Source organism: Coregonus clupeaformis, chromosome 25 (genome assembly GCF_020615455.1).
Source record: "Coregonus clupeaformis isolate EN_2021a chromosome 25, ASM2061545v1, whole genome shotgun sequence".
NCBI lineage: Eukaryota > Metazoa > Chordata > Actinopteri > Salmoniformes > Salmonidae > Coregonus > Coregonus clupeaformis.
In genome coordinates this window covers 16303216-16328931 of record NC_059216.1, presented here as the reverse complement: position 1 = coordinate 16328931, position 25716 = coordinate 16303216, and the positions used below count along the sequence as shown (strand labels likewise).

At 39.5% G+C, this 25716-nt stretch overlaps 1 protein-coding gene across 3 annotated transcripts; it reads left to right on the top strand.

Moving 5' to 3' along the window:
• The first annotated feature begins 1056 nt into the window (after window positions 1–1056).
• LOC121539170 (homeobox protein Nkx-2.2a) lies at window positions 1057–25701 on the top strand. Of its 3 annotated transcripts, none has more exons than XM_041847473.1 (3): window positions 1057–1203; window positions 4913–5218; window positions 5871–7033. In XM_041847473.1, the coding sequence occupies exons 2-3, from the start codon at window positions 4963–4965 to the stop codon at window positions 6419–6421; spliced, it is 807 nt and encodes a 268-aa protein (XP_041703407.1). In that variant the 5' UTR covers window positions 1057–1203; window positions 4913–4962; the 3' UTR covers window positions 6422–7033. The 3 variants fall into 3 exon arrangements, with proteins under 3 accessions (XP_041703407.1, XP_041703408.1, XP_041703410.1); XM_041847474.2 differs by lacking the exon at window positions 1057–1203 and adding an exon at window positions 25252–25701 and having other exon boundaries at window positions 4536–5218; window positions 5871–6173; XM_041847476.2 differs by lacking the exon at window positions 1057–1203 and adding an exon at window positions 21192–21356 and having other exon boundaries at window positions 4538–5218; window positions 5871–6173.
• The last annotated feature ends 15 nt before the right edge of the window (window positions 25702–25716 follow it).

The window sequence follows — 25716 nt, the reverse complement described above, 5'->3', positions numbered from 1 at the left end:
TTTATTTTTATGCATATTGCATATGTTATCTTCCTAGACTTGCATATGTATCACAACAACGTTTTTTAGTCACAATTGGAACATTGGTTGTTGATGATTTTACACACACGTGGGGATTACGTTTTACTATGACAGTTACTGTGGCCACATTTCCCACCATATTCTATGCAATAGTTAGGATTAAAACGTGAAGACAGTATATATTCTTGCGTGAAATAAGGTTTGCTTCTGAGTAAAATTTGAGAGAGAAACGTTTACGCAGGCCTGCATCTGACGTCGGTGTTTTCTTTTTCCTGTCATTTCACTGCTTGGGCAGTAGAGTCCGCTAGAGTATTACAGATGTCTCTTCAGTGCCAGAGTAACACTCCTGCATAAGAACACTGTCAGTATTTTAATGTTATATGAGTGACTCCAGAGCCATTTGTTTCTTATGTTTATGTTATATTAGTGACTCCAGAGCCATATGCTTCTTGGTATAGGTGATGCGAATTGTTTGAGAAAATGTAATCGTATTTGCAGGGTGAATGCATGCACAAAGAGTCAACGGTTGTTTCTCGTATGATTAATTTCAAGCAGGTCGCAGAGACAAGCAAATTGTTCTTCTCGGTTAGACATTGAAAGGGGGAAGTGATTAAAAATAATAAAGCGTTAAGCAGTTTGTCTCAGAGAAGCCGATAAAGGCCTGGCACACTAAGACATTGCAGCATGAAATTCAACGTTACAAATACACTGGTGGTTTAACAAATGAAGGCATCTCCTCCGGGCAAGGGCGCAGCGCTAATCTCATTGTGGCATGTTTAATCATTAGAAGAAGGGAGACGAATAAAGGCATTGGGTTTGCCCGCCAGCAAAAGGTGCTTGGATTTCTGGAATCAAACCGCTCCAAATGATTTGTGCCTCGGGCCAACCTCCCCGGGCCATGACTTAGTCACATAACTAAACCGGACATACTTTTACCTGCATATTATTTATAGCCTTTAATCATAGAGGGGAAAATTGGTCTTGTCACTTTATACATTTATCATGAGCAGCACCTCGAGGCAAACGGGGTTACCTTTATCAAAGCCTAACCGCCAGCCTGAGGCATCGAAACACACTGAAATTCAGCGATTAAAGAAAGGAATGATCAAAGATATTATACATCGTCCTGAAGCAATCTTAATGCAGTCAATCTGAAGACTTATTTAATCAACTGTATAAAAGGTATTTCCTCATTCATTTGTGAACAAAACTGTTCGTTTTTTTATAATTTGGGACGATTTGGGTGTGAACTATCTATTCTTCCGAAGGCCTTTTTTGATTAATTTGAAAATTAATTATGTGATGATGGTGAATGCATGTTTCTGCAGTAGCCTAGTTTGGTATTGTATTGTGTCCATTATAAGCATGAGAACCGTCTTATAAAATAAGCTGTTTACAGCACTTAGCTCTCTATCATGTATTCTTATAAAACAAAAACTAATCCAACATTATTTTTATTTCGGTGGAGTATAGGCTAATTATTTATATCACCCGACTATTACATACCTTTATGCATGCTCCAGTTTTAGTTACACACACAACCAGTGATAAAATACCTAGGAATTCCCATGTGAATTCAAAATGCATTGTTTAGAGTGTATTATTGTATAGAGTGTATCCATGCCTTTAGCGACAACTGGGCGGTAAATGCAAGCCACAAGCCTCGCATATCCTCGCCAGAGCTCGTGCTCGAGCTTATTCTGCACATCAGCACTCTCCCTGTTCGATCATTATTGGGTCCGATACCCACCAGAAGATGCACTCACTCACTCCCTTCAACGCTGAGCCTGAGACCCTCTAGCAGCAGGGAATGACATGGTGTTGTCATCCTCAGATTACGTAGTTTCCCGAGTTAAATATAACGACAGAGGTGATTTATTACAGTATTATTATTATTATTATTATTGTTATTATTATTTGGATTGCTGTGAATACGACTATCATTAGGCCTACTAGTAGGCTACTGTTATCATAGCAATTAGTGTGCTTTTTATTTTAATTGTCAGTGTGAAATGATATAGCCCCGTGTAGAGCAGTTGGTAGAGCATGGCGCTTGCAACGCCAGGGTTGTGGGTTCGATTCCCACGGGGGGCCAGTATGAAAAAAATGTATGCACTCACTGACTGTAAGTCGCTCTGGATAAGAGTGTCTGCTAAATGACTAAAATGTAATAACATATCAAATATGTAGCCTATTAATTCATTTAGTAAGTTAAACTCACTTCGTGCAGTGGGCTGGTTGGATGGTGCATACACTTATTATAAGTCACTTTTGCCAGGAATCGGTCCCGTCATGTTAATTACTTTGCTAAACAATGCCATGCACTGCCCATAGTCAGAGTGAAAAGGCAAGCGGCCTGTTTGAGTTACCTGTGAAAGTAAACAGGTAAACACAAGGAGATGGCTCTCGAAGTGAAGTACGGCCACTTAGCCTGTGCACATTTACCTCTTCTTGCCGAAACCCTCAGTTAAATTGTTCAAATACATCCCCAATAACTGCCCACAGATCGCGCTCGTGTGCTCCTACCACCAACACCAGCGCGCTCTCTCATTTTGCCACCAAGAATCATGTCCAAGCGCAATGCCGGTAAGCCTATAACCTAGCATGACTAAAAATAACGTATAAACTTCAAATTTGCGGAACATAAAAATGACTCGTTGTAAAATGAAGGAACAGCTCGATATTGAATGTAGCCTATTGATGAGATGTGCACATAGGCGTTGCAAAAAAAGTCTACCGTTGTAGCCTATGTGGGGCAGTAAAGTCTTGCTATGTCACGGCTCGACTTTGCTCAAACCCCGTTCAGTTCAATAGAACCATTGTAGCTGATTGAGACAGTGTGATTTATTCTAGGTGCCAAAACTCTGCTCTGGTGAAATATTTAGCTAGGTGAACTGCTAGCTCCGTGAGAGACGGAAAACAGACCTACCACCATGCAGTGTTGATGGGGACCAATAATAATAATAATAATAAAATAATAATAATAACAATAATAATGTTGATATTCTCATACAAATCTTTTGTAGGCCTATTTCAAACTGTGGAAGGACGCTCTTTCCTCCGTGAAAATTACCCCTGTGGGTGGGAGGGTACCCCACTTTGTAGCCCACTGTATTTATTGAGCCAGTAAAGTAAATGGCATGTTTAGGCACTAGAGAAGCTGTTTCGACACCTTCCTCGTCTGTGCCCTAGAGAGGGAGAAGGATAAGGAGAGTGTATGTGTCTATGTGTGTGCTAAAATGGACTTTCCTTAATATTGTCGAAGGATTCAGGATTGAGTGAAGAGATAGTCCATTGAAAGCAGTTGAATGCCATGACAACTAGGAACAACCTCAGATTTATTCCAAACAGTTAGAAAGCATTGTACAGGGGCGTCAATCATCCATTATTTCGCCCCTGAAATAAATGCAAAAACTGCACCCGGACAAAACCTTCCAACAGGAACCGGACATTTGTCTACATTTCCCCCATTGTCTGCAGCTTAGCAATCGGTTTGTATTTGTGTTTGCCCGGGTCCGACCACCCAGGATGCGCAGAGGACTTGCTAGAAACGTGCAACATTGTCACCCACATCACATACTAGATAGGAGGCAGAGGGGCAACAGCAGAGACAGGGGAAGCTAAAAAAAAATCATTGAAGGGAGGAAAATAAAGTAATCTGCAATGATACTTCGCTTTCTACGAAAGAGGTGACGATGGAGCACTTATAAAGTTCGTCGAAGGAGCCTGCACAAACAATAGGCTACTCTGCTATGTTCTGGGGGAAAACGCACATAGAAGAAATGTCATAAGAATAATGGAATTGGAAAAATGTGTACAAAAATATACAAAAATGCTGTGAGAACCTATTCTGTTCAATTCAATATAGTAGGTTTAAAATCATAATTGTCAAGTATAGGATATAGTCCTAAATAGCCTATATAAAAAACTATTCTTAATCTCGGCTAAAACGCTGCTAATATTCATAGGCTTATGTTACATTATTATTATGATGAGTATTATTGATTTATTTCCTTATAGGCTGTTCGTCATTATTATTATTGTCAGTCGGTTATCATTGCCCTTTTTAGGTCCGATCGATGTTTTCCAAACAAATAGAATCCGATTTTAAGCCCCTTGTCCCCTAAGCCTGAACCAAAATATTGACTGAAATGTTTTACATAAATTTGTGTTGAAAATTCAAACATAATTTTATTTAGGAGAGAAAGTATGATATAAAGTATTAGGCTATCGACCGGGCATCCAGACCACAGATTTAGACCAACCGCCAAAAACGCAGTTTTCCTATGATTCAATATTTTATATATGTGGAGAGAAGCCTATAAAGCAAAAGCTTTTTCAGGAGCAATTTGTTAAAACTCGCTTTCAAGTATTCGGAGTATAAAGCTACTTGGAGGTCCTTTGTATGTAAATAGGGTGTAAAAAAAGGCCCTTCCCATCTTTGTAATTAATTGACACGTTATACCACTCATCATGTTCTGAAGCACCAATGGTAGAGGCTCGGATCTCCCCAAAACCCGCAATTTCACATCTGCAAACACTGTCTTCATCCACTTGACTCCCAAGACCCGCCCACACGTGGCCAACCTTTTGCGTTTTTAATGCTTTTTCACTGCAGGTTCATGTGTTGAGACCAACCTTATATGGGCTGATCGGACCGGTAATGGCTTATTTCTCCGTAGCACCCAGCAGTAGCACAGTATCAATGAGCCAGATATAGCACTTCAACCACTTTGGCATTCTTCCTGGACTTACAGAACTGATTCCTCTACTACTTGGTTAGGCAATGGTTATCGACAGAGGCTCATGATTTGCTTTGAATAGAAAACGTAAAACGGCAGTGAGATAACCTTTTTTCTGATCAGCAATTGTGTTTTGTGTTTTAAAACAGCGGATTGCCAAACTGGTGCAGCAACTTTCCAGCATACATTTCCCCAGAATATGTCGTTGACCAACACAAAGACGGGCTTTTCTGTAAAGGACATTTTGGACCTCCCTGACACGAATGATGAAGAAGGATCTATCACTGGACCGGAAGAAGATAACGAGGGATCGGAGACGACAAAAACCACTGGAGTTTTGGTGCAAAGTCCACTAGTAAACGTTCAAAATCTGCCTATAAAGAACCGCTTTTATGATAGTAGTGACAATCCTTACACAAGATGGCTTGCCACCACAGACACTATCCAATATTCACGTAAGTAGCCAACTCTTTAAGAATCGTAAGTTAATTTGCAATGCAGTTAAAAGTTAAGACTTTTATCTGCCTGTTTTGTGAGTGAGAACGCATCATATATATGTTATCCAATTTATACTTGATGGAATGTATAATCTCTATTCCGTCGTGTCTGGGCTCAATGGTGCCCTTGAATGATGTGCAGCGTTCATCTTTATTCGCCATGCATTGCTGCGCTCGTCTTAAGGCGTTACCACCATTTAAATAATTTCATGTTTACATGTGCTCTAGTTACACTAAACGTTTTTAGAATATGATCGATAGAGACTTGTAAATGCATCGACTATAAAGCCACATAAAATCGACTTCAGAAATTTGACCCTGTGTATTACATTTTTGCAGGATGAGGATTTGTAGGCAGACAGTGCATGGTGTTGCTGCTTCAGTGAATCACGTTCTTTTGGGACTGATGGGAATCATTATTGTGGGTCCCAACATTTAAAAAAACGAATAACATTGTATTTTGGCTGTACAAACGAAATGCGTTACTTTAACATGTTGCTTTGAAAAATTCCTATTACATGTAGTAGCCTAGCATTTCCATGTGTGCTTGGCAGGTGCACTTCAGTAGAGAAAACAATTTTAATGGTTGTATTTTGTCTCTCCCACGCAGTGCATGGTCTTTCAGCTAGTTCTCAAGACTCAGCCAAGTCCCCAGAACCCTCTGCGGACGAATCGCCAGACAATGACAAGGAAACTTCAAGCAACGGCAGCGACTCCGGTAAGAAGCGAAAAAGAAGAGTGCTGTTTTCCAAGGCACAGACGTACGAACTTGAGCGTCGGTTTAGGCAACAGAGATACCTCTCCGCGCCAGAGAGAGAACACCTCGCGAGTTTGATTCGCCTGACACCAACTCAAGTGAAAATTTGGTTCCAGAATCATCGGTACAAAATGAAGAGAGCGCGCGCTGAAAAAGGTATGGAAGTGACCCATCTCCCCTCTCCCCGGCGGGTGGCCGTACCTGTCTTAGTCAGGGATGGAAAGCCTTGTCATACTCTTAAAGCTCAGGACTTGGCGGCCACTTTTCAGGCTGGATTCCCCCTCTCGGCGTATAGCGCCCAGACCCTTCATCAAATGCAATATAATGCTCAGTACAGCGCCGCCACCACGCCACAATTCCCTTCAGCACATCACTTGGTGCAAACGCAACAGTGGACTTGGTGAACTAGTTGAGACTGACGGGGCTGCCATTTAGGAGCACGATAGGGAGTTCACTAGAAAATAAAGACTTTTCATTTTGCAGCTCGACCCATATCTACAGTTTTTTTCGGGGCTAATATGTGCGCCGTGTTTACATGTTTTCGTTAAGAGAACTGGGTCCAGCCTCTCCCTAGATTTAAGAATGTCAATGCTCTTGTGAAATTTTGTACAGTATGTTTGTGTTGTAGATATGTTTTCTTTTTGTCCTTCGTGTTATAAGCACGTACAAAACCACTTTATAATTATAGAATATTTTATTTCTTGCTTATTTTACAATGGACCGAAAATATTTATGGCCATGAATAAACATTGGCAACTTTTAGCTTTTTTCCCTTTGTTTTTGTTTTTTTGTAAATACTTTGTGGTAATTGTTTGCAACCCAGAAACATTTCAGGATCGTATAAGTGGAGATATACATATTTCCAATTCAAAAAGAAGGGAACATTTCTGGCGAAATTGTTTTGACTGTCTAACAGATCCCATATGATTATGTGAATAACAGTTAAATCGCGCGTTGATGGGGAAATATCCCGATTTTTATAAGGATTTTAATAAAATGCTGTGTTTCAGAAATTACGTTTTGGTTTGCGTGTCTTAACTATACGTCCTATTTGATATATTGAATACATACGCTAAACGTTGTTAAGGTGATGCATGGCAGCCTATACGTGTTGTGTAAAGTGGCACAGAAAGGAGGTGAATTTATGTTTCGCGCACTTAAATTATTTCTTTTTTAACCTAAATAAATCCGTCTAAATGTTCTGAATTTGGACACGTCAGTAATAAGTAGGCTAAAGTCACTTGTGAAATGGGGCTAAAATCCACTCACTTAGTATAATATAAGAGGGCTTCTTCAGCTAAGAAGCTTTTGAGTCAAAAGCTCTCCTTTTCAAGGTCTCGAACTCCTCTCGGATTGGGGTGTGAAGTGGTAGGCCTATATTTTAAAAACGGATTTATTGCAAAGACGTTTTGATTTTATGCACGGTTTTACGCACGTCATTGTTGTCAAACAAACAAACAGTGAAAGGAATATCAGTCAATTCACGAGTCTTCAATATCCCTTGCTCAATGCTAGCTTATGCTTTAGCTTTTTATGGATGCAGGCAAATAGATGGATGGGCTATGGATGTGTATCCAAATAGCTATCTAAAACAGTGTACCAAAATAGTCGACTCAAGAACCAAATGGGTCCCAAGTGAATCACAGAGCGCATTGCGATTATCAGACCCAATTCAGTAAATTGGGTAAATATGATTACCTTTGGCAAAATCTTAACTGCATTGTGTTTGTCCCAGCACCGAGATCTTATAGAACAGATGTTAGAGTCGCCCTCACTATCATTGAACAAACAGCTAAATTGACACCAATTGCTAATTATTTACAGAATCCTATCTCAAGGGGCCACTGCTTTTGGTCCAGGCTACAGAGACTCAATTTGTTTTCTTCAGAGAGGCTACAATGTTTACAATTGCAAGCTGTGCTGGTGATGTATTCCCTGATATTATTCGTTGCTCTATTAACTATGTAATATTATTACTACAAGCTAATGGCGGTGTTGTATCGCATTCTTTATTCAAAATGAAGTTGTTGTTTATAGGCTATAAATAGTTTTTCAATGGAAATAGCCATTCTTGAATGACTTATAGGCTAATAGTTCGATTTCATATAGCACCACTATATGGCTATACGGCTATACGGCTCCTCACCCATGGTGCTATAATTGTTATATATATTTTTAAAGGTCGCAGACCTGTGGAAGTGGGAATGATCAATAAATGGAAATATAATTTATAGCATTTGATTTTCATTTATAACATACTTTTTCTAGATTATTGTTGCCTGCATTTGGCTATACGCCTATACCCTCGAGTGAAAAATATGACACTAATGTCAGGCCACAATACAACTAGACTACACAAGTAGGCTACAATTATACAATCTAATAAACACCCATCGCTCTAGCAACCTGCGTAAGAGCGCTGACATCATTTGAGTCTACTTAAGTCAATAAAACATGTTGATTTCTGTGTGGCCCTAACCCCGATGCCCAGAGATTTAGAACTGTGAGGAGGCAGTTTTGTGCAGTCTATCGTTACACAATATACAGTACACCACACAAAAAGCACACAAAGGCGTAGGGCCAGTTGTCGTGGATGTTAGAGGCGTGCATATTAACGAGGATCCAGAGTGGGAGTGCAGACAGTGTGGATAGAGAGCCTGTCAGAGTTTTTTGGGGCTATTCAATTCCTTTATCTCGACCAGTGCATCCCCGAGTCAGGGAGATGTATCCTTGGTTTTTTGTCGTGCCTGTCAGTTAGTGCCATTGTGATCCTTGTTGTACACGTTGTATCCCATATGGACAGCTGGGCTCGGGCAAGGAGAAAAGGATCCCTCACAAAACCCAAATTGTGTCCAGCTCTCAAATAAAGCATTGTTGTCTCAAAGAAAAACGAATTAAAAATTCGTGCTATATCTATTCTGGGAAAAAGAACCCCCATTCACCGATAACAGGGAATCCTTCTTCCTCGATAGAGCTACGCTAACAACAGCCCTCTCATTTCTCTTTCTCTCGCTCTCGTTCCCCTCGATCCTCCCAGCTCAAAGAGTGATTATTGTCTGTCCCCAAAAGTGTGTGGTCACTCCGCAGCAAAACTATTTTAAAACTCATAATTTCGAGCAGTCTTATTTCCTGTTAGCTTTGTATCAGTTTCATGGGTAGCATATTTCTGATCTCCGTGGAACATATCTGACTTGATTTATATACCATGACACGAGACAAGACATTTAGGAATTCTGGAATCTGCATGAAATAATAAATTCCCTCAGCTTTATCCGTTTAATTTTCCAGACGTTTACATTCACTTGAAGACACATTGTAGACTATGAATGGATAATTACCATGTTATATGGGTATTTTAAAACACGTAAATGACTAGTTTTTAGAGGATAAACGTGTTGTTTTCAACAATGACTATACGATGAATGCAATAGGCCAACAAATAGAGAAGACAGAGCACGGGATATTGGTTTTGCATTTACATTTGTTCTTATAAATCTAGTCGGATGCAGGCCTAAATGCATTTCTCCGATAGCTCTAGGCCTACTTGTTTATTTATTTATTATGTTTGTTTGTTGTCTTTGACCTTGGGATAAGAATGGAATATAATAAAGACAGGTCTCCATGCAGACCTAACGCGCATTATTCTCGATAACAATGACTAACTTGCTGAATAGCACAAAGCTCACCAAGATTCAGCATTTTTTTTTTTTTTCTATGTCAGAGAGGGGATTATTATCAAGGCTATTACTAATTCCCAAGAGCATGCACAATGTATGTTAAATTTTGATGGCAAAAGTTACTATTGCATATGTTCAAGGTCTATCACATTTAGGCGAAGTTCTACGGGTTTTTTTTTGGATATGGAAGTGTGTACACCTCAAACCCAGGTAGCAATATTCTCCATGACGCACATGCACCTTGGCATCCCATTTTGGTTCTTATATTCTGATGAATACACGAGGAAATTATGCAGCTTTTCAATGCCAGAACAGTAGCAGCGCTATGTTTATCTGAAAATGCTTTAGGATGCACTACGAAACTCAACAACATTAAACAAACATATCGGTGTGGGCACCATAGCTCACCCCGTGGATAATGCTATTATATGCTTTAGAATAGAATACTTCAGGAAATGTGCACTTGGGGCTCTGTGGATCTTCGTCATTCTGACCGTTTGAACCTCAACATAAATCATTCTGTATCGTGTACATCTCCAAATAAACGAGGATTTCAAAGCTATAATAAGCAGGGCTTTCATTTAAAGGAAGCAATCTAGTTTTATTGCCTTAAAGAAGATCCAGATTAGATTCGCCTACCACCGTGGCACATTGCAGATATTAAAGAAAGAGAGAGAGAGAGAGAGAGAGAGAGAGAGAGAGAGAGAGAGAGAGAGAGAGAGAGAGAGAGAGAGAGAGAGAGAGAGAGAGAGAGAGAGAGAGAGAGAGAGAGAGAGAGAGAGAGAGAGAGAGAGAGAGAGAGAGAGAGAGAGAGAGAGAGAGAGAGAGAGAGAGAGAGGAAATAATAGGAAATTAAACTGTTACACCTGGTTGCCACAAGATGGAAGCAGAGGTCTATAGTTTGGATCTATACTGTGCCCTTGTCTTCAAAACGAATAGGCAGTATAATCATTATAATTTACTATATTTTAATATTATTTTACTTATTGATCAATATGGTGCCTTTTAAAAAGAACAATCATATGCTTATAAAAAATGGGTTGAATTAGAAACAAAGACAAACTTTCAATGACATGCATTCCAATATTATATTACACTTTTGAAAATAAAACCAATTACCCACTCATTAAAAGAGAGAGAGAGAGAGAGAGAGAGAGAGAGAGAGAGAGAGAGAGAGAGAGAGAGAGAGAGAGAGAGAGAGAGAGAGAGAGAGACCAACTCCACAGTGTGGCGCAATTGGATTCTGAAATAAATTTTCCATATCATTGATTGCCATATGCATGAAATTGATTGATATTTCTGATTGTTGTAGCACCGAGGACATCTAAGGGCAATTACAACATGCAATTTTCAATACGTTGGTGGAATTTAGAGGATGATTGTGAATATCATATTTTGATAAATAGCTGCCTATATGTTCAGCGGTGGAATTGGATAAAGTCATTCATGGGTACTGACCAATGTAAAGTTATTTATTATTATATTAAAAAGGACGTTTCATTGTGACACCATCATCCCCTTCTTCCTCCTCCTCCTCCTCCTCCTCTTCCTCTTCATCTCAGAGCAATGGCGCCCTGCTCATACAAACGATTACATCCAGGGGGGGCTATTTAAGCACACATAAGCAACAATAAAAACTGCAATTTCTAACAACCTCTCTACAGAAAGCCTCCGAGTCCGTATCATTTGTATTGATGTTGGATTCATTCAGCCAGGATAGGTTACCAATACCATCCATCCGTTTCAGCTATTTTGCAGCATCAAATAATTTTATAGCCAGGACAACAGGCCAGCAGAGTTGGCGCTAGTAACAAATAGCTTACTTTTGTTAGCTTTGATTTCATCATAAGAGGATCACCTTGAAGCACATAAAGGCGATTCACTGTCGTAAGGACTAGTGAGTAACCTAGCATGGAGACCAATGTTTATATACATCATTGATAGAGATGCAGTGGTGGAAGCAAACCTTTTTGATATGACGTCTGACTGGTTCTCAGATGCTTCATTTTGCGATATTCCTCAGGGATGAACTGCAAACTTGGCGGATTTTACAACATAATGGTTTAGAACACCTTACAGTGTCTTCAAAAGTATTCACACCTCTGGACTTTTTCCACATTTTGTTGTGTTACAGCCTGAATTTAAAATGGATTAAATTGAGAAAAAAAAAATTGTCACTGGCCAACACACAATAATACCTCCTAATGTCAAAGTGCAATGATTTTTTCGAAATTTTTACAAATGAATTAAAAATGAAAAGTTGAAATGTCTTGAGTCAATAAGTATTCAACTCCTTTGTTATGCCAAGCCTAAATAAGTTCAGGAGTAAAAATGTGCTTAACAAGTCACAAAATAAGTTGCATGGACTCACTCTGTGTGCAATAATAGTGTTTAACATGATTTTTGAATGACTACCTCATCTCTGTACCCCACACATACAATTATCTGTAAGGTCCCTCAGTCTAGCAGTGAATTTCAAACACAGATTCAACCACAAAGACCAGGGAGGTTTTCCAATGACTCACAAAAAAGGGCAACTATTGGTAGATGTGTAAAAAAAAGAGAAAAAAAAGCAGACATTGAATATCCCTTTGAGCATGGTGAAGTTATTAATTACACTTTGGATGGTGTATCAATACACCTAGTCACTACAAAGATACAGGCGTCCTTCCTAACTCAGTTGCCGGAGAGGAAGGAAACTGCTCCGGGAGTTCACCAATGGTGATTTTGAAACAGTTACAGAGTTTAATGGCTGTGATAGGACAAAACCGAGGATGGATCAACAACATTGTAGTTACTCCACAATACTAACCTAATTGACAGAGTTAAAAGAAGGAAGCCTGCACAGAATACAAATATTCTAAAATATGAAAATGGTTGTTTAGCAATGATCAACAACAAATTTGACAGAGCTTGAAGAATTTTGAAAATAATAATGGGCAAATATTGCACAATCCAGGTGTGGAAAGTTCTTAGAGACTTATCCAGAAAGACTCTGCCAAAGGTGCTTCTACAAAGTATTGACTCAGGGGTCTGAATACGTATGTAAATGAGACATTTCTGTATTTAATTTTCTCTTGTAATTATATTTTTATTAGAATTTAATTTAATTTTAACAGTGTTTACATAGACAACCAAACAAAGTGCACCACACAGACTAACTACAAAGATCACCACACTGACTAACTACAAAGATCACCACACAGACTAACTACAAAGATCACCACACAGACTAACTACAAAGATCACCACACAGACTAACTACGAAGATCACCACACAGACTAACTACAAAGATCACCACACAGACTAACTACAAAGATCACCACACAGACTAACTACAAAGATCACCACATAGACTAACTACAAAGATCACCACACAGACTAACTACAAAGATCACCACACAGACTAACTACAAAGATCACCACACAGACTAAGTGCCATAAAAGGAATAAGGACACAGCAAAACATTCTAAAAAAAGGCAGTCATAAAATAAAATAAAAACATCACAATTATAATGTGGGGCTTTTATAGGAGGTTTCTACATAGGACCACAATGGAAACCAGATTTTCCTAAATGTATCAGACTTCTGGTGTAAATCAAAGGTAAGTTTCTCTAGGGGTAGAATAGCAGAAGCTTGAGAAAGCCACATCCTTGCAGATGGTACTTCAGGTGTGGACCATATTAACAATATACATTTTTTGACTTAGTAAACAAGGGTATTGAACAGACGTTCAGAGTCAGTGTCAAACACAACGTTACAATCAAAGTAGAGTAAATATACATTTGGTGAAAGAGCTAATTGTCTACCCAAGATCTTCTGGATGTGTAAATGGATATCATTCCAATAAGACTGGATTCTGCTACAGTACCAAAAAACGTGCATGAAGGTGCCAGTATCCTGTTTACATTTGGAACATAAATTGAAAACATTCTGTGAAGGCGGACAGGTGTAAAGTAGGTTCTATTAAATTTTTGGGGGGAAAATGAGTTATTGTGTGCTTATGGAGGTGCATTTGGGGTAGACACTTTCGCTGATAGAAGTCCAGTCTTCCTCACCGAATGCATGCCCAATGTCTCTCTCCCAAACGTCTCAATGCATCATAGGATGAGACACTTCTGTTCAATAAAATAGAATATAAGTCAGAGATTAAACCTCTCAGAACATTAAGATTCGTAAATAGTTTCTCAATTACAGTAATTTGAAAATGTCGTTTATCCACTTTCTTCTGACCCTCTAAAAAAAAAGTTGGGGTAAGTCAAAATCAGTTTTTATCTGTTGGAATGATTTAAGAGTGTCCTGAGTAAATAAAGGCGTAAGGTCAGAAGGTCAGCAATACCCTTCGTCTTCCAGTCCAGAAGTCCAATACTCCTTATTTGGGGGTGGGGAGTCAGGATTAAGGGCAATCGGTGACCAGAGTGATATATGGTCTCCTTGCATCTTTCCAAGCTAAGAGTGTATTATGTACTGTAAACATGTCAGATAAGGCCTGGATCTTTTCAAAGCTGTTAATAAATGGTAAGGAAGCTATTGCTCTTGGATGACATGCTATTGATTCCATCCCAACCCAAAGTGAGTGACGTCTGTCTAGGCACCAACTGTGTGCTTGATTTGACCAGACCAGTAATATAGTTGAAGATTTTGCAAAGAGACCCCTCCTAAGTCCTTAGGCTTAATTCGTTTGGTAAATTTGGTTCTAGGTTTCTTATTGTTCCAGGTATATTTAGAGATATTGGCATTCATTTTCTGAAAAAAGGACTGAAATAGATGGTAGGGGATATTTTGGAACAGATCATTTAGCCGAGGAATGATATTCATCCTGACCACATTAATCCTGACAAAAAAATTGTTTGGTAGGGCAGACCACTTAACCAGGTCCTGTTTAATCTTTGTGAGCAAAGGCATATAATTTTAAGTGAACAGGTCTTTAAGATTTGGAGTAACATACAGTGCAGTTGAAGTCGGAAGTTTACATACAGTTAGGTTGGAGACATTAAAACTCGTTTTTCAACCACTCCACACATTTCTTGTTAACAAACTATAGTTTTGGCAAGTCGGTTAGGACATCTACTTTGTGCATGACACAAGTAATCTTTCCAACAATTGTTTACAGACAGATTATTTCACTTATAATTCACTGTATCACAATTCCAGTGGGTTTACATTCACTAATTTGACTGTGCCTTTAAACAGCTTGGAAAATTCCAGAAAGTGATGTCATGGCTTTAGAAGCTTCTGATAGGATAATTGACATCATTTGAGTCAATTGGAGGTGTACCTGTGGATGTATTTCAAGGCCTACCTTCAATTTCAGTGCCTCTTTGCTTGACATCATGGGAAAATCAAAAGAAATCAGTCAAGACCTCAGAAAACAAATTGTAGACCTCCACAAGTCTGGTTCATCCTTGGGAGCAATTTCCAAATGCCTGAAGATACCACGTTCATCTGTACAAACAATAGTATGCAAGTATAAACACCATGGGACCACGCAGCCGTCATACCGCTCAGGAAGGAGATGTGTTCTGTCTCCTAGAGATGAACGTACTTTGGTGCGAAAAGTGCAAATCAATCCCAGAACAACAGCAAAGGACCTTGTGAAGATGCTGGAGGAAACAGGTACAAAAGTATCTATATCCACAGTAAAAGGAGTCCTATATCGACATAAACTGAAAGGCCACTCAGCAAGGAAGAAGCCACTGATCCAAAACCGCCATAAAAATGCCAGACTACAGTTTGCAACTGCACATGGAGACAAAGATCGTACTTTTTGGAGAAATGTCCTCTGGTCTGATGAAACAAAAATAGAACTGTTTGGCCATAATGACCATCGTTATGTTTGGAGGAAAAAGGGGGCAACTTGCAAGCCGAAGAACACCATCCCAACCGTGAAGCACGGGGGTGGCAGCATCATGCTGTGGGGGTGCTTTGCTGCAGGAGGGACTGGTGCACTTCACAAAATAGATGGCCTCATGAGGAATAATGTGGATATATTGAAGCAACATCTCAAGACATCAGTCAGGAAGTTAAAGCTTGGTCGCATATGGGTCTTCCAAATGGACAATGACCCCAAGCATACTTCCAAAGTTGTGCCAAAATGGCTTAAGGACAACAAAGTCAAGGTATTGGAGTGGCCATCACAAAGCCCTGACCCCAATCCTATAGAACATTTGTGGGCAGAACGGAAAAAGCGTGTGCGAGCAAGGAGGCCTACAAACCTGACTCAGTTACACCAGCTCTGTCAGGAGGAATGGGCCAAAATTCACCCAACTTATTGTGGGAAGCGTGTGTAAGGCTACCCGAAACGTTTGACCCAAGTTAAACAATTTAAAGGCAATGCTACCAAATACTAATTGAGTGTATGTAAACTTCTGACCCACTGGGAATGTGATGAAAGAAATAAAAGCTGAAATAAATCATTATTTCTACTATTATTCTGACATTTCACATTCTTAAAATAAAGTGGTGATCCTAACTGACCTAAGACAGGGAATTTTTACTAGGAATACATGTCAGGAATTGTGAAAAACAGAGTTTAAATGTGTATGTAAACTTTCGACTTCAACTGTATATGCCCAAGTATTTAAAGCCTGTTTCAGTCAATTAGAATGGAGATATCGTTTCTAAGTTGATTGTAGAGGGAATATTCAAAGGTAAAGCCATGGATTTATCCACATACATTTTGTACCCTGACAGGTTACTATATTCAGATATGATGTTCATTACTTTAGTGACAGAGGTCTCTGGTTTAAACATGTATAAAGGCACATGATCAACAAATAATGAAATTCTATGTGCTTCGTTACCCACAGAGATGCCCCTGATGTTATTACTAGACCTTATTGCCTCAGCCAGTGGTTCTATGACTAACGAGAAGAGAGCAGGAGATAAAGGACAGCCTTGACGACAGCCCCTACCAGTCGGACATCTTTCTGATAGTTTACCATTTGAGTTAACTGATGGGTCAGAATAAAGTAATGTTACTAAATTAATAAAAACGTCACCCAGATTAACTTTTGCTAATACAGCAAACAAGAATTTGCACTCAACTCTATCAAAGGCCTTTTCGGCATCAAGAGAGACAATGAGTGCAGGGTTTTTAATTCTGCCAAGATGGTTTATGATATTCAAAGCGCGTCTCACATTGTCTGTTCCAAATCTGGATTGTCTGTTCCAGTCTGATCAGGTTTAATGAGGTCTGGAAGTAGGACCTCCAACCTGTGAGGAAGTGTCTAAGCGACTATTTTAACATCAACTCCTAGCAAACTGATAGGTCTAAACGAAGAGCAGTTTAATGGGTTTTTGTCATTTTTTAGTATCAGGCTAATGGATGCAGTTTTCCAGGACTCTGGTATGATGTCTCTTTCGAACATATCATTTAGAGCAGGAAGGAAGATAGGGCATATCTCAGGCCAGAACTTCTTGTAGAACTCTGCCGAGAAGCCATCTAGGACGGGTGCCTTACCAGAAGGCATTGCCTTAATAGCTTCCCTAACCTCTTCAGGAGTAAAGTGAGCATTTAGTCTATTTCTATTCTCATCTGATTTAGTGGGCAAGATGATCTTATTCATATATTTTGTAATTTCAGCATTCGATCTTGTACATTGTGAAGTATAAAGAGATTTATAGAAGTCGCAAAACTTATTATTGATAAGCAATGGATCATAGAAGTGGAGCCATCTGCCATCCTTATAGACTTAATTGATCTTTCATTCTGTTCTTTTTTAAGTTGGTGTGCAAGTAGACGGCTTGGCCAGTTACCGAACTCAGAAAATCTTTGCTGGGTAAAAAACAACATTGTTTTAACATGCTTTGTATGATCTAAATTGAGTTTGGCCTTAGTACAAGCTAGTGAATTCCAGTTTGCCTAGGTTGGTTGTTGTTTATGAAAAAGTTCTAAATGGTTTACTTCAGCCTCCAAGTTTTCCCACTTTTCCATTCTAAGCTTCTTGATCAGAGGAGCTTGGGAAATTATGTAACCCCGTATGGTTGCTTTAGCAGCATCTCAGGTAGTTGCAGCTGAGACAGGAGAGAGTTGATTGTTGAGCCAGTAATGTGATGATTTATCTTTTATCAAAGAGCAGAATCCTTCAGTATTAAGCAGAGACTTATTAAGTCTCCAATATCTCGTTTTGGGATTGTTTTGCCAATTTCAATATCTTTATACACTGGGGCATGGTCAGAAATTACTATAGAACCAATAGCACATGACTGTACAGCATGCATGTAAGTAGAGGGCATAAAACATTTTTCCAATCTAGAATATTAATTATGGGATCTAGAGTAGAAAGTATAGTCTCTGACATTAGGATTTAGCTCTCTCCATATGTCTACTAAACCAGATGAATCACAAATGATTCTAGGATTATTTGAGGCTATATAATTCGAGACTGGAGCAGTTGATGATTTATCAATTTTACCCAAAGTACAGTTAAAATCTCCTGCTATAAACCCAAGTCCCTTGCAGTGTTCATTAAATAATAAAATCATGTCAGACATACATTTGGGGGAGTCAATGTTCAGGACATATACATTTAGTATAGTAGTAATATGTTGACACAGAATATTACCTGTAATCAAAATAAATCGTCCTTCAGGGTCTGTGTCTAAATGTGACATTTTTATTTACAAGGATTGCAGTGCCTCTTTTGTTTGAACTAAAATAAGAAAAATACACCTTGCCCACCCAGTCACTCTTCAGTTTAGCATGTTCTGTTGAAGATAAATGGGTCTCCTGTATCATAGCAGTTGAAACCCTTTCCTTTTGTAAGAATGTTCGAATTTTCTTCCTCTTGACCACATGCCCACTGCCCCGAACATTCCAGGAGACTGCTTTAAATTATCTGTTTATGTTACAGTAGTATTATAGAATAACTTAACCCAGACAATTAATAAGACATTTGTGTAACCCTAAACTAAAATAAAACATAAAAACAAGAATTTGAAAAAACACACTGCCGAGTCTCCTAATGAAGCGACAGACCCCAAAAAGACTACCTACCCTGTTTTCTGTCACATTACTAACAGGAAGCCCACTAAGGGTTTTTAAGAAAAATGTTTCACTATGTCCTATATTGAATAAAGGGGAATTAACATAGATCTATGGACATGTGGATGAAAAATGAATAATAATCTAATATTTTAAATCTTCCTAAGCATTAGCCCTTTGGGGAGTTTCTCCCATTCTTCTCAGCAGATCCTCTCAAGCTCTGTCAGTTTGGATGGGGAGCGTCGCTGCATAGCCATTTTCAGGTCTCTCCAGAGATGGGGTTCAAGTCCGGGCTCTGGCTGGACCACTCAAGGACATTCAGAAACTCGTCCCGAAGCCACTCCTGTGTTGTGTTGGCTGTGTGCTTAGGGTCGTTGTCCTATTGGAAGGTGAACCTTCGCCCCAGTCTGAGGTCCTGAGCGCTCTGGAGCAGGTTTTAATCAAGGACCTCTGTACATTGCTCCGTTCATCTTTCCCTCGATCCTAACTAGTCTCCCAGTCCCTGCTGCTGAAAAACATCCCCACAGCATGATGCTGCTACCACCATGCTTCACCGTAGGGATGGTGACAGGTTTCATCCAGAAGTGACGCTTGGCATTCAGGCCAAAGAGTTCAATCTTGGTTTCATCAGACCAGAGAATCTTGTTTCTCATGGTGTGAGAGTCCTTTAGGTGCCTTTTGGCAAAATCCAAGCGGGCTGTCATGTGCCTTTTACTGAGGAGTGGCTTCTGTCTGGCCACTCTACCATAAAGGCCTGATTGGTGGAGTGCTGCAGAGATGGTTGACCTTCTGGAAGGTTCTCCCATCTCCACAGAGGAACTCTGGAGCTCTGTCAGAGTGACCATCGGGTTCTTGGTCACCTCCCTGACCAAGGCCCTTCTGTCCCGATTGCTCAGTTTGGCCGGGCGGCCAGCTCCACGAAGAGTCTTGGTGGTTCCAAACTTCTTTAATTTAAGAATGATTGAGGCCACTGTGTTCTTGGGGACCTTCAATGCTGCAGACATTTTTTGTTACACTTCCCCAGATCTGTGCCTCGACACAACCCTGTCTTGGAGCTCTACGGACAATTCCTTCCACCTCATGGCTTGGTTTTTGCTCTGACATGCACTGTCAACTGTGGGACTTAATATAGACAGGTGTGTGCCTTTCCAAATCATGTCCAATCAATTGAATTTACCACAGGTGGACTCCAATCAAGTTGTAGAAACATCTGAAGGATGATCGATGGAAACTGGATGCACCTGAGCTCAATTTCGAGTCTCATAGCATAGGGTCTGATACTTATGTCAATAAGGCATTTCTGTTTGTTAAAGAAATTAAATAATTGCTAACATTTCTATAAACCTGTTTTCACTTTGTCATTATGGGGTATTGTGTGTAGATTAAGGAGGGAAAAAATGAATGTAATCAATTTTAGAATAAGGCTGTAACGTAACAAAATGTGGAAAAAGGGAAGGGGTCTGAATACTTTCCGAATGCACTGTATGTGTTCACATGAGAGTCTATCCGTTTCAAACTTTGTAAAGACTCTCCATGGCAACACAAGTAAACATCTAGGAATCCGGCAGAATATGACAGGCAGCGTCTCAACATGGGCAGGAAACCCTAGCGGGCCTTGTTCCCTCATTTGAGTCAAGGACCTGACCTTTGGAAAATAATACATGAAAGTATTTTTCAATAGCTTAAGGCCTATCATAGTGGTTTTTGACTAAAATCCCTTTTCGAACATCAGAATAATACAAATGTGCATATTCAACCAGCAGACCTTTTTTAAAACTCTAACAAATGGTAGAGAACCCCTGGAAAAGGCCTACTTCTTCACTACCAGCTGATAGGAAATGACTGAGGACATATGCGTAAATATATGATAATACAGTATCAGTTTTTTATAATATATACTTTTTAAATCCATTGAAAAGCTTTCTCTATTTTGGGCCTGCATGATGCCCGCCTCTTGGGGTGCAGTCAATTTAGCCAGACATGATTTAGACCAGGAGCATTTCTACTTTATGGAATAGTGTGGTCCTTGGGTGCTTCATGGATGGACTGTAGTTAGTACCACAACTGTCAGTATTTGAGTCATCCAAATATCTACTGGACTAGCAACTACAGTGAAACCAGGGAAACAGGTGAGTAAAGACAAAGAGAACTGAATCTGGTTGTGTTAAAATGGCTTTGTTGTAAACTGTGTGTTGATACCATGTTGACATACTTCATTGTTTATGTTTTCATTGTCAATTAAAAAACAACAACAACATGTATTAGCAATAAATCATGTTATTTTTAAGTAATGTTGCTCTCATGGGGAATTACAAAATCGAATGCTATTTGCATGTGAAAAGGCTCAATATTTTTGTTGGTGATATGCATATCTTACAGATTGTGGATTTAAGAGCTGTCTTTTTAGAGCTTTCTTTGTGTGTATGTGTTTGTGTGTGTGTGTGTGTGTGTGTGTGTGTGTGTGTGTGTGTGTGTGTGCATGCGTGTGTGTGTGTTCTATCCCTACCAGGTCTATGCTGGCCTGCACAGTATAAAAACTGGTGTATAGAGTGGAGGTGGAATGCTTCGTGTGAAGATTCAGCTGCCCAGAGGATATAGCTGGATGACTGTGGCCTGGTGAAGCTAGATGGTGTGTGCCAGCCAAAAGCCATGCAGACTAGTGAACTGCTGGACAGTATGTGAAACTCAGGCAATGTCTGGGATGATGGAAGGATCCAGGCACACTTGCAGCAAACCCCCCCATTTCTTTAGTCTTTGTCTTTGTGTTCGTGTAAAGTCAGGTGAATAATTATTAAATATGATAACATTCAACTCTTCTGTGTTACTTCTTCTTTGCACCATCTGGCCAACACCAATTGAAAGAATCCGTGATTGCTTTGCCATGTGACACATGCATGGTCCTGAGTCATAGAATAGAGGTAATGCTTCATTAAAAAATCCATACAGTAATCTAAATTGGAAGAATTAATAACAAATATGGTTGTGAATGTAAATGCTACATTGCACCTGGCCAAACCTGTCTTTTCAATATACATGGATGTTGATGTTAAGATGAAAAACAGCTATATACATGGTTCTTTCAGTAGGTGTTGTGTGCCATAGTGACCTTCAGTAGTCCTGCACTCAGATATGTCAACGCTACCTGTCTCCATAATGATAACTGTCTAAAGGTCTCAGCTGCCTGCCCATTGCATGCTTTCTCAAGAGTTCTGCAGCATAGCACATCTATACTGTGTATGAGGTCAGGGTTGCATTCTGTAGACTCCAAACTGCAGTGAGGAAAATTCATTTTAGACAATTTCAGGTATAATTTATTATATTAGAGAATGATTCATCTGGTTTGATGACAACTGATCATGACCCAGCTATATGGCTTTGGAATTTATTAATTTGGGTCACTTTTAACCTTTTACTGCAGTGGGCTAAATCAGGGTCACACAGTGTGTTTCTTGGTAGTCTTACACAAATCTACTTTGAAACAAAAGTATACACCTCACACACATGCTGCTACTCTCTGTTTACTATCTATGCATAGTCATTTTAACTATACCTACATTTTTTACTTGTCTATTGTTTACTTAACACTTATTTCTCTTAAAACTCCATTGTTCGTTAGGTCTTGTAAGTAAGCAGTTCACTGTAAGGTCTACACCTATTGTATTCGGCGCATGTGACAAATTAAATTTGATTTGATTTGATTTGATTATGGGCTTAAAAAGAAGAAGACACCTGTACCATGTCAGATATACAGTGAGGGAAAAAAGTATTTGATCCCCTACTGATTTTGTACGTTTGCCCACTGACAAAGACATGATCGGTCTATAATTTTAATGGTAGGTTTATTTGAACAGTGAGAGACAGAATAACAAAAAAATCCAGAAAAACGCATGTCATAAATGTTATAAATTGATTTGCATTTTAATGAGGGAAATAAGTATTTGACCCCTCTGCAAAACATGACTTAGTACTTGGTGGCAAAACCCTTGTTGGCAATCACAGAGGTCAGACGTTTCTTGTAGTTGACCACCAGGTTTGCCAGGTTTTGCAGATTTTGTTCCACTCCTCTTTGCAGATCTTCTCCAAGTCATTAAGGTTTCGAGGCTGACATTTGGCAACTCGAACCTTCAGCTCCCTCCACAGATTTTCTATGGGATTAAGGTCTGGAGACTGGCTAGGCCACTCCAGGACCTTAATGTGTTTCTTCTTGAGCCACTCCTTTGTTGCCTTGGCCGTGTGTTTTGGGTCATTGTCATGCTGGAATACCCATCCATGACCCATTTTCAATGCCCTGACTGAGGGAAGGAGGTTCTCACCCAAGATTTGACGGTACATGGCCCTGTCCATCGTCCCTTTGATGCAGTGAAGTTGTCCTGTCCCCTTAGCAGAAAAACACACCCAAAGCATAATGTTTCCACCTCCATGTTTGTCGGTGGAGATGGTGTTCTTGGGGTCATAGGCAGCATTCCTCCTCCTCCAAAAACGGCGAGTTGAGTTGATGCCAAAGAGCTCGATTTGGTCTCATCTGACCACAACACTTTCACCCAGTTCTCCTCTGAATCATTCAGATGTTCATTGGCAAACTTCAGACGGCCCTGTATATGTGCTTTCTTGAGCAAGGGGACCTTGCGGGCGCTGCAGGATTTCAGTCCTTCACGGCGTAGTGTGTTACCAATTGTTTTCTTGGTGACTATGGTCCCAGCTGCCTTGAGATCATTGACAAGATCCTCCCGTGTAGTTCTGGGCAGATTCCTCACCGTTCTCATGATCATTGCAACTCCACGAGGTGAGATCTTGCATGGAGCCCCAGGCCGAGGGAGATTGACAGTTATTTTGTGTTTCTTCCATTTGCGAATAATCGCACCAACTGTTGTCACCTTCTCACCAAGCTGTTGGCGATGGTCTTGTAGCCCATTCCAGCCTTGTGTAGGTCTACAATCTTGTCCCTGACATCCTTGGAGAGCTCTTTGGTCTTGGCCATGGTGGAGAGTTTAGAATCTGATTGATTGATCGCTTCTGTGGACAGGTGTCTTTTATACAGGTAACAAGCTGAGATTAGGAGCACTCCCTTTAAGAGTGTGCTCCTAATCTCAGCTCGTTACCTGTATAAAAGACACCTGGGAGCCAGAAATCTTTCTGACTGAGAGGGGGTCAAATACTTATTTCATTAAAATGCAAATCAATTTATAACATTTTTGACATGCGTTTTTCTGGATTTTTTTGTTGTCATTCTGTCTCTCACTGTTCAAATAAACCTACCATTAAAATTATAGACGGATCATTTGTTTGTCAGTGGGCAAACGTACAAAATCAGCAGGGGATCAAATACTGTATTCCATTTTGAGTCTGTGTCCCAATATTACACTTTATATACATCACAGAAGTCTGAAATATAACAAAACCGTTTGCCATAGAAACACCCGATTTTTGGCGGCTTTTTTGAAATAATGTTTATTAATTATGAAATTGTGAAAAATATTAATAATATTCCACCCATGAGGCTACTAGGTCATTTGACTGCAGGAAATGGCTACTGTGCAGTGCATTGAGTAAAGGCCGTTAGTGAGTTAACGTCTTGGGTCTAGTTGTTGCCTTCATACATCCAATCACATTTTACTGTTTTGTTTTGTCATGGTTTTTTGTTACACTGCCATTACATTACCCTTTATAATTGTTGTGGACAGAAAAACTAAGTTATTACTAATATTACAAAGTAAGTACAACCTATGTTTGTTCTCCTGACCCCATGACCAAACATAATTCAATATGAACATTAATATGTTAATATTATGGTATGAACTAGACTTCCACTTTGACAGGGTAGTAGTAGCTAGTATCCTACAGCGCTGAAATGTGCAAACGGCATAGTCAATGAAATGCGACACAACATAGAGAAATGCTAAAAAAGAAAAGGCATCAGAGATCACCTGGTCATTTAACATATAGGTTTAGTAGATCCTGCTTACCAGGCAAAACCAGCAACTTTTGCTGTCAGAGACGCTGAGTTGGCTATTTTTTTAAAAACTGTCTGTGTTTTAAGATCCTTTGCTTAGACATCAATTAGTTTGTTTAGTGCCGTCGAGAGAGAACTTGAAGTTGTTTACAATAAATCCCAAGTTTCGAATAGAATAGATTGAAAATACATTGGCAAAGTAGTAGTCTCCAAAAGCAAAGCACACTGGAGGCCTATCAAGTTACCTGTGAGAACCGAGGGGAAAATGGCAGAGGATTTATGTGTATCCTCCGTTTTTAGTAGCATTCCCAATGTTGAAGTCTGATCAATTGTTTTGAATTGATGCTCATATTCCAGATTTTTTAAATTCTCTCTGTATTCAGGCTATAGTATCCTGTCTTATTGCAATTAAGGATGCATTCATAAAGAGTGTATGTCAACTACATTACAAGTTTCATATTTCCACTGCAACACACATAGCAAGTATATTAATGCACAAAATACACTCCTGCACTAGATTTTCCTCCATTCAAAAGTTGTATTGCTGTGAGGTTACGGTATTCTAATTTCTGTATGGTCTTATTTTCTTTGTCTTCTCTTTCCCAATGTTCCACCTCAGGACTTGAAATGTCTTGTATAACAAGCACAATCTTCTCAAGTAAGATGGCCATTGGAGACTACGCCAACAATCATGTTCCAAGAGTTGAGTGTTTATGCCTTTCCCTAAATGGATTGTCTCACATTCTTCACAAGATGAACCTGAGATGCTTCAGATGCCAACAGTGTGAATCGATGCTTGGATTTTCAGTTTGATAATAACTACCAGTCCTCTGTCTCAGACAGACAGACATGCTTCAATCAGAGAACAGTTTAACCTGCACCATGATAACAAGACATAACTTGGACGGAAGCTCTGTGTATAATATAACAACTCAAACCTCTTTAAATGTTAAAGAGGACCTGACAGTGTTTTAACTACTTTGCATATATGAAACAAACATAGGTTCTATTTGACTTGACATTCCATGACGTACACTAAGGCATTGTTGGCAGAATAGATGGATGCAGTTCAACGCATTATTAA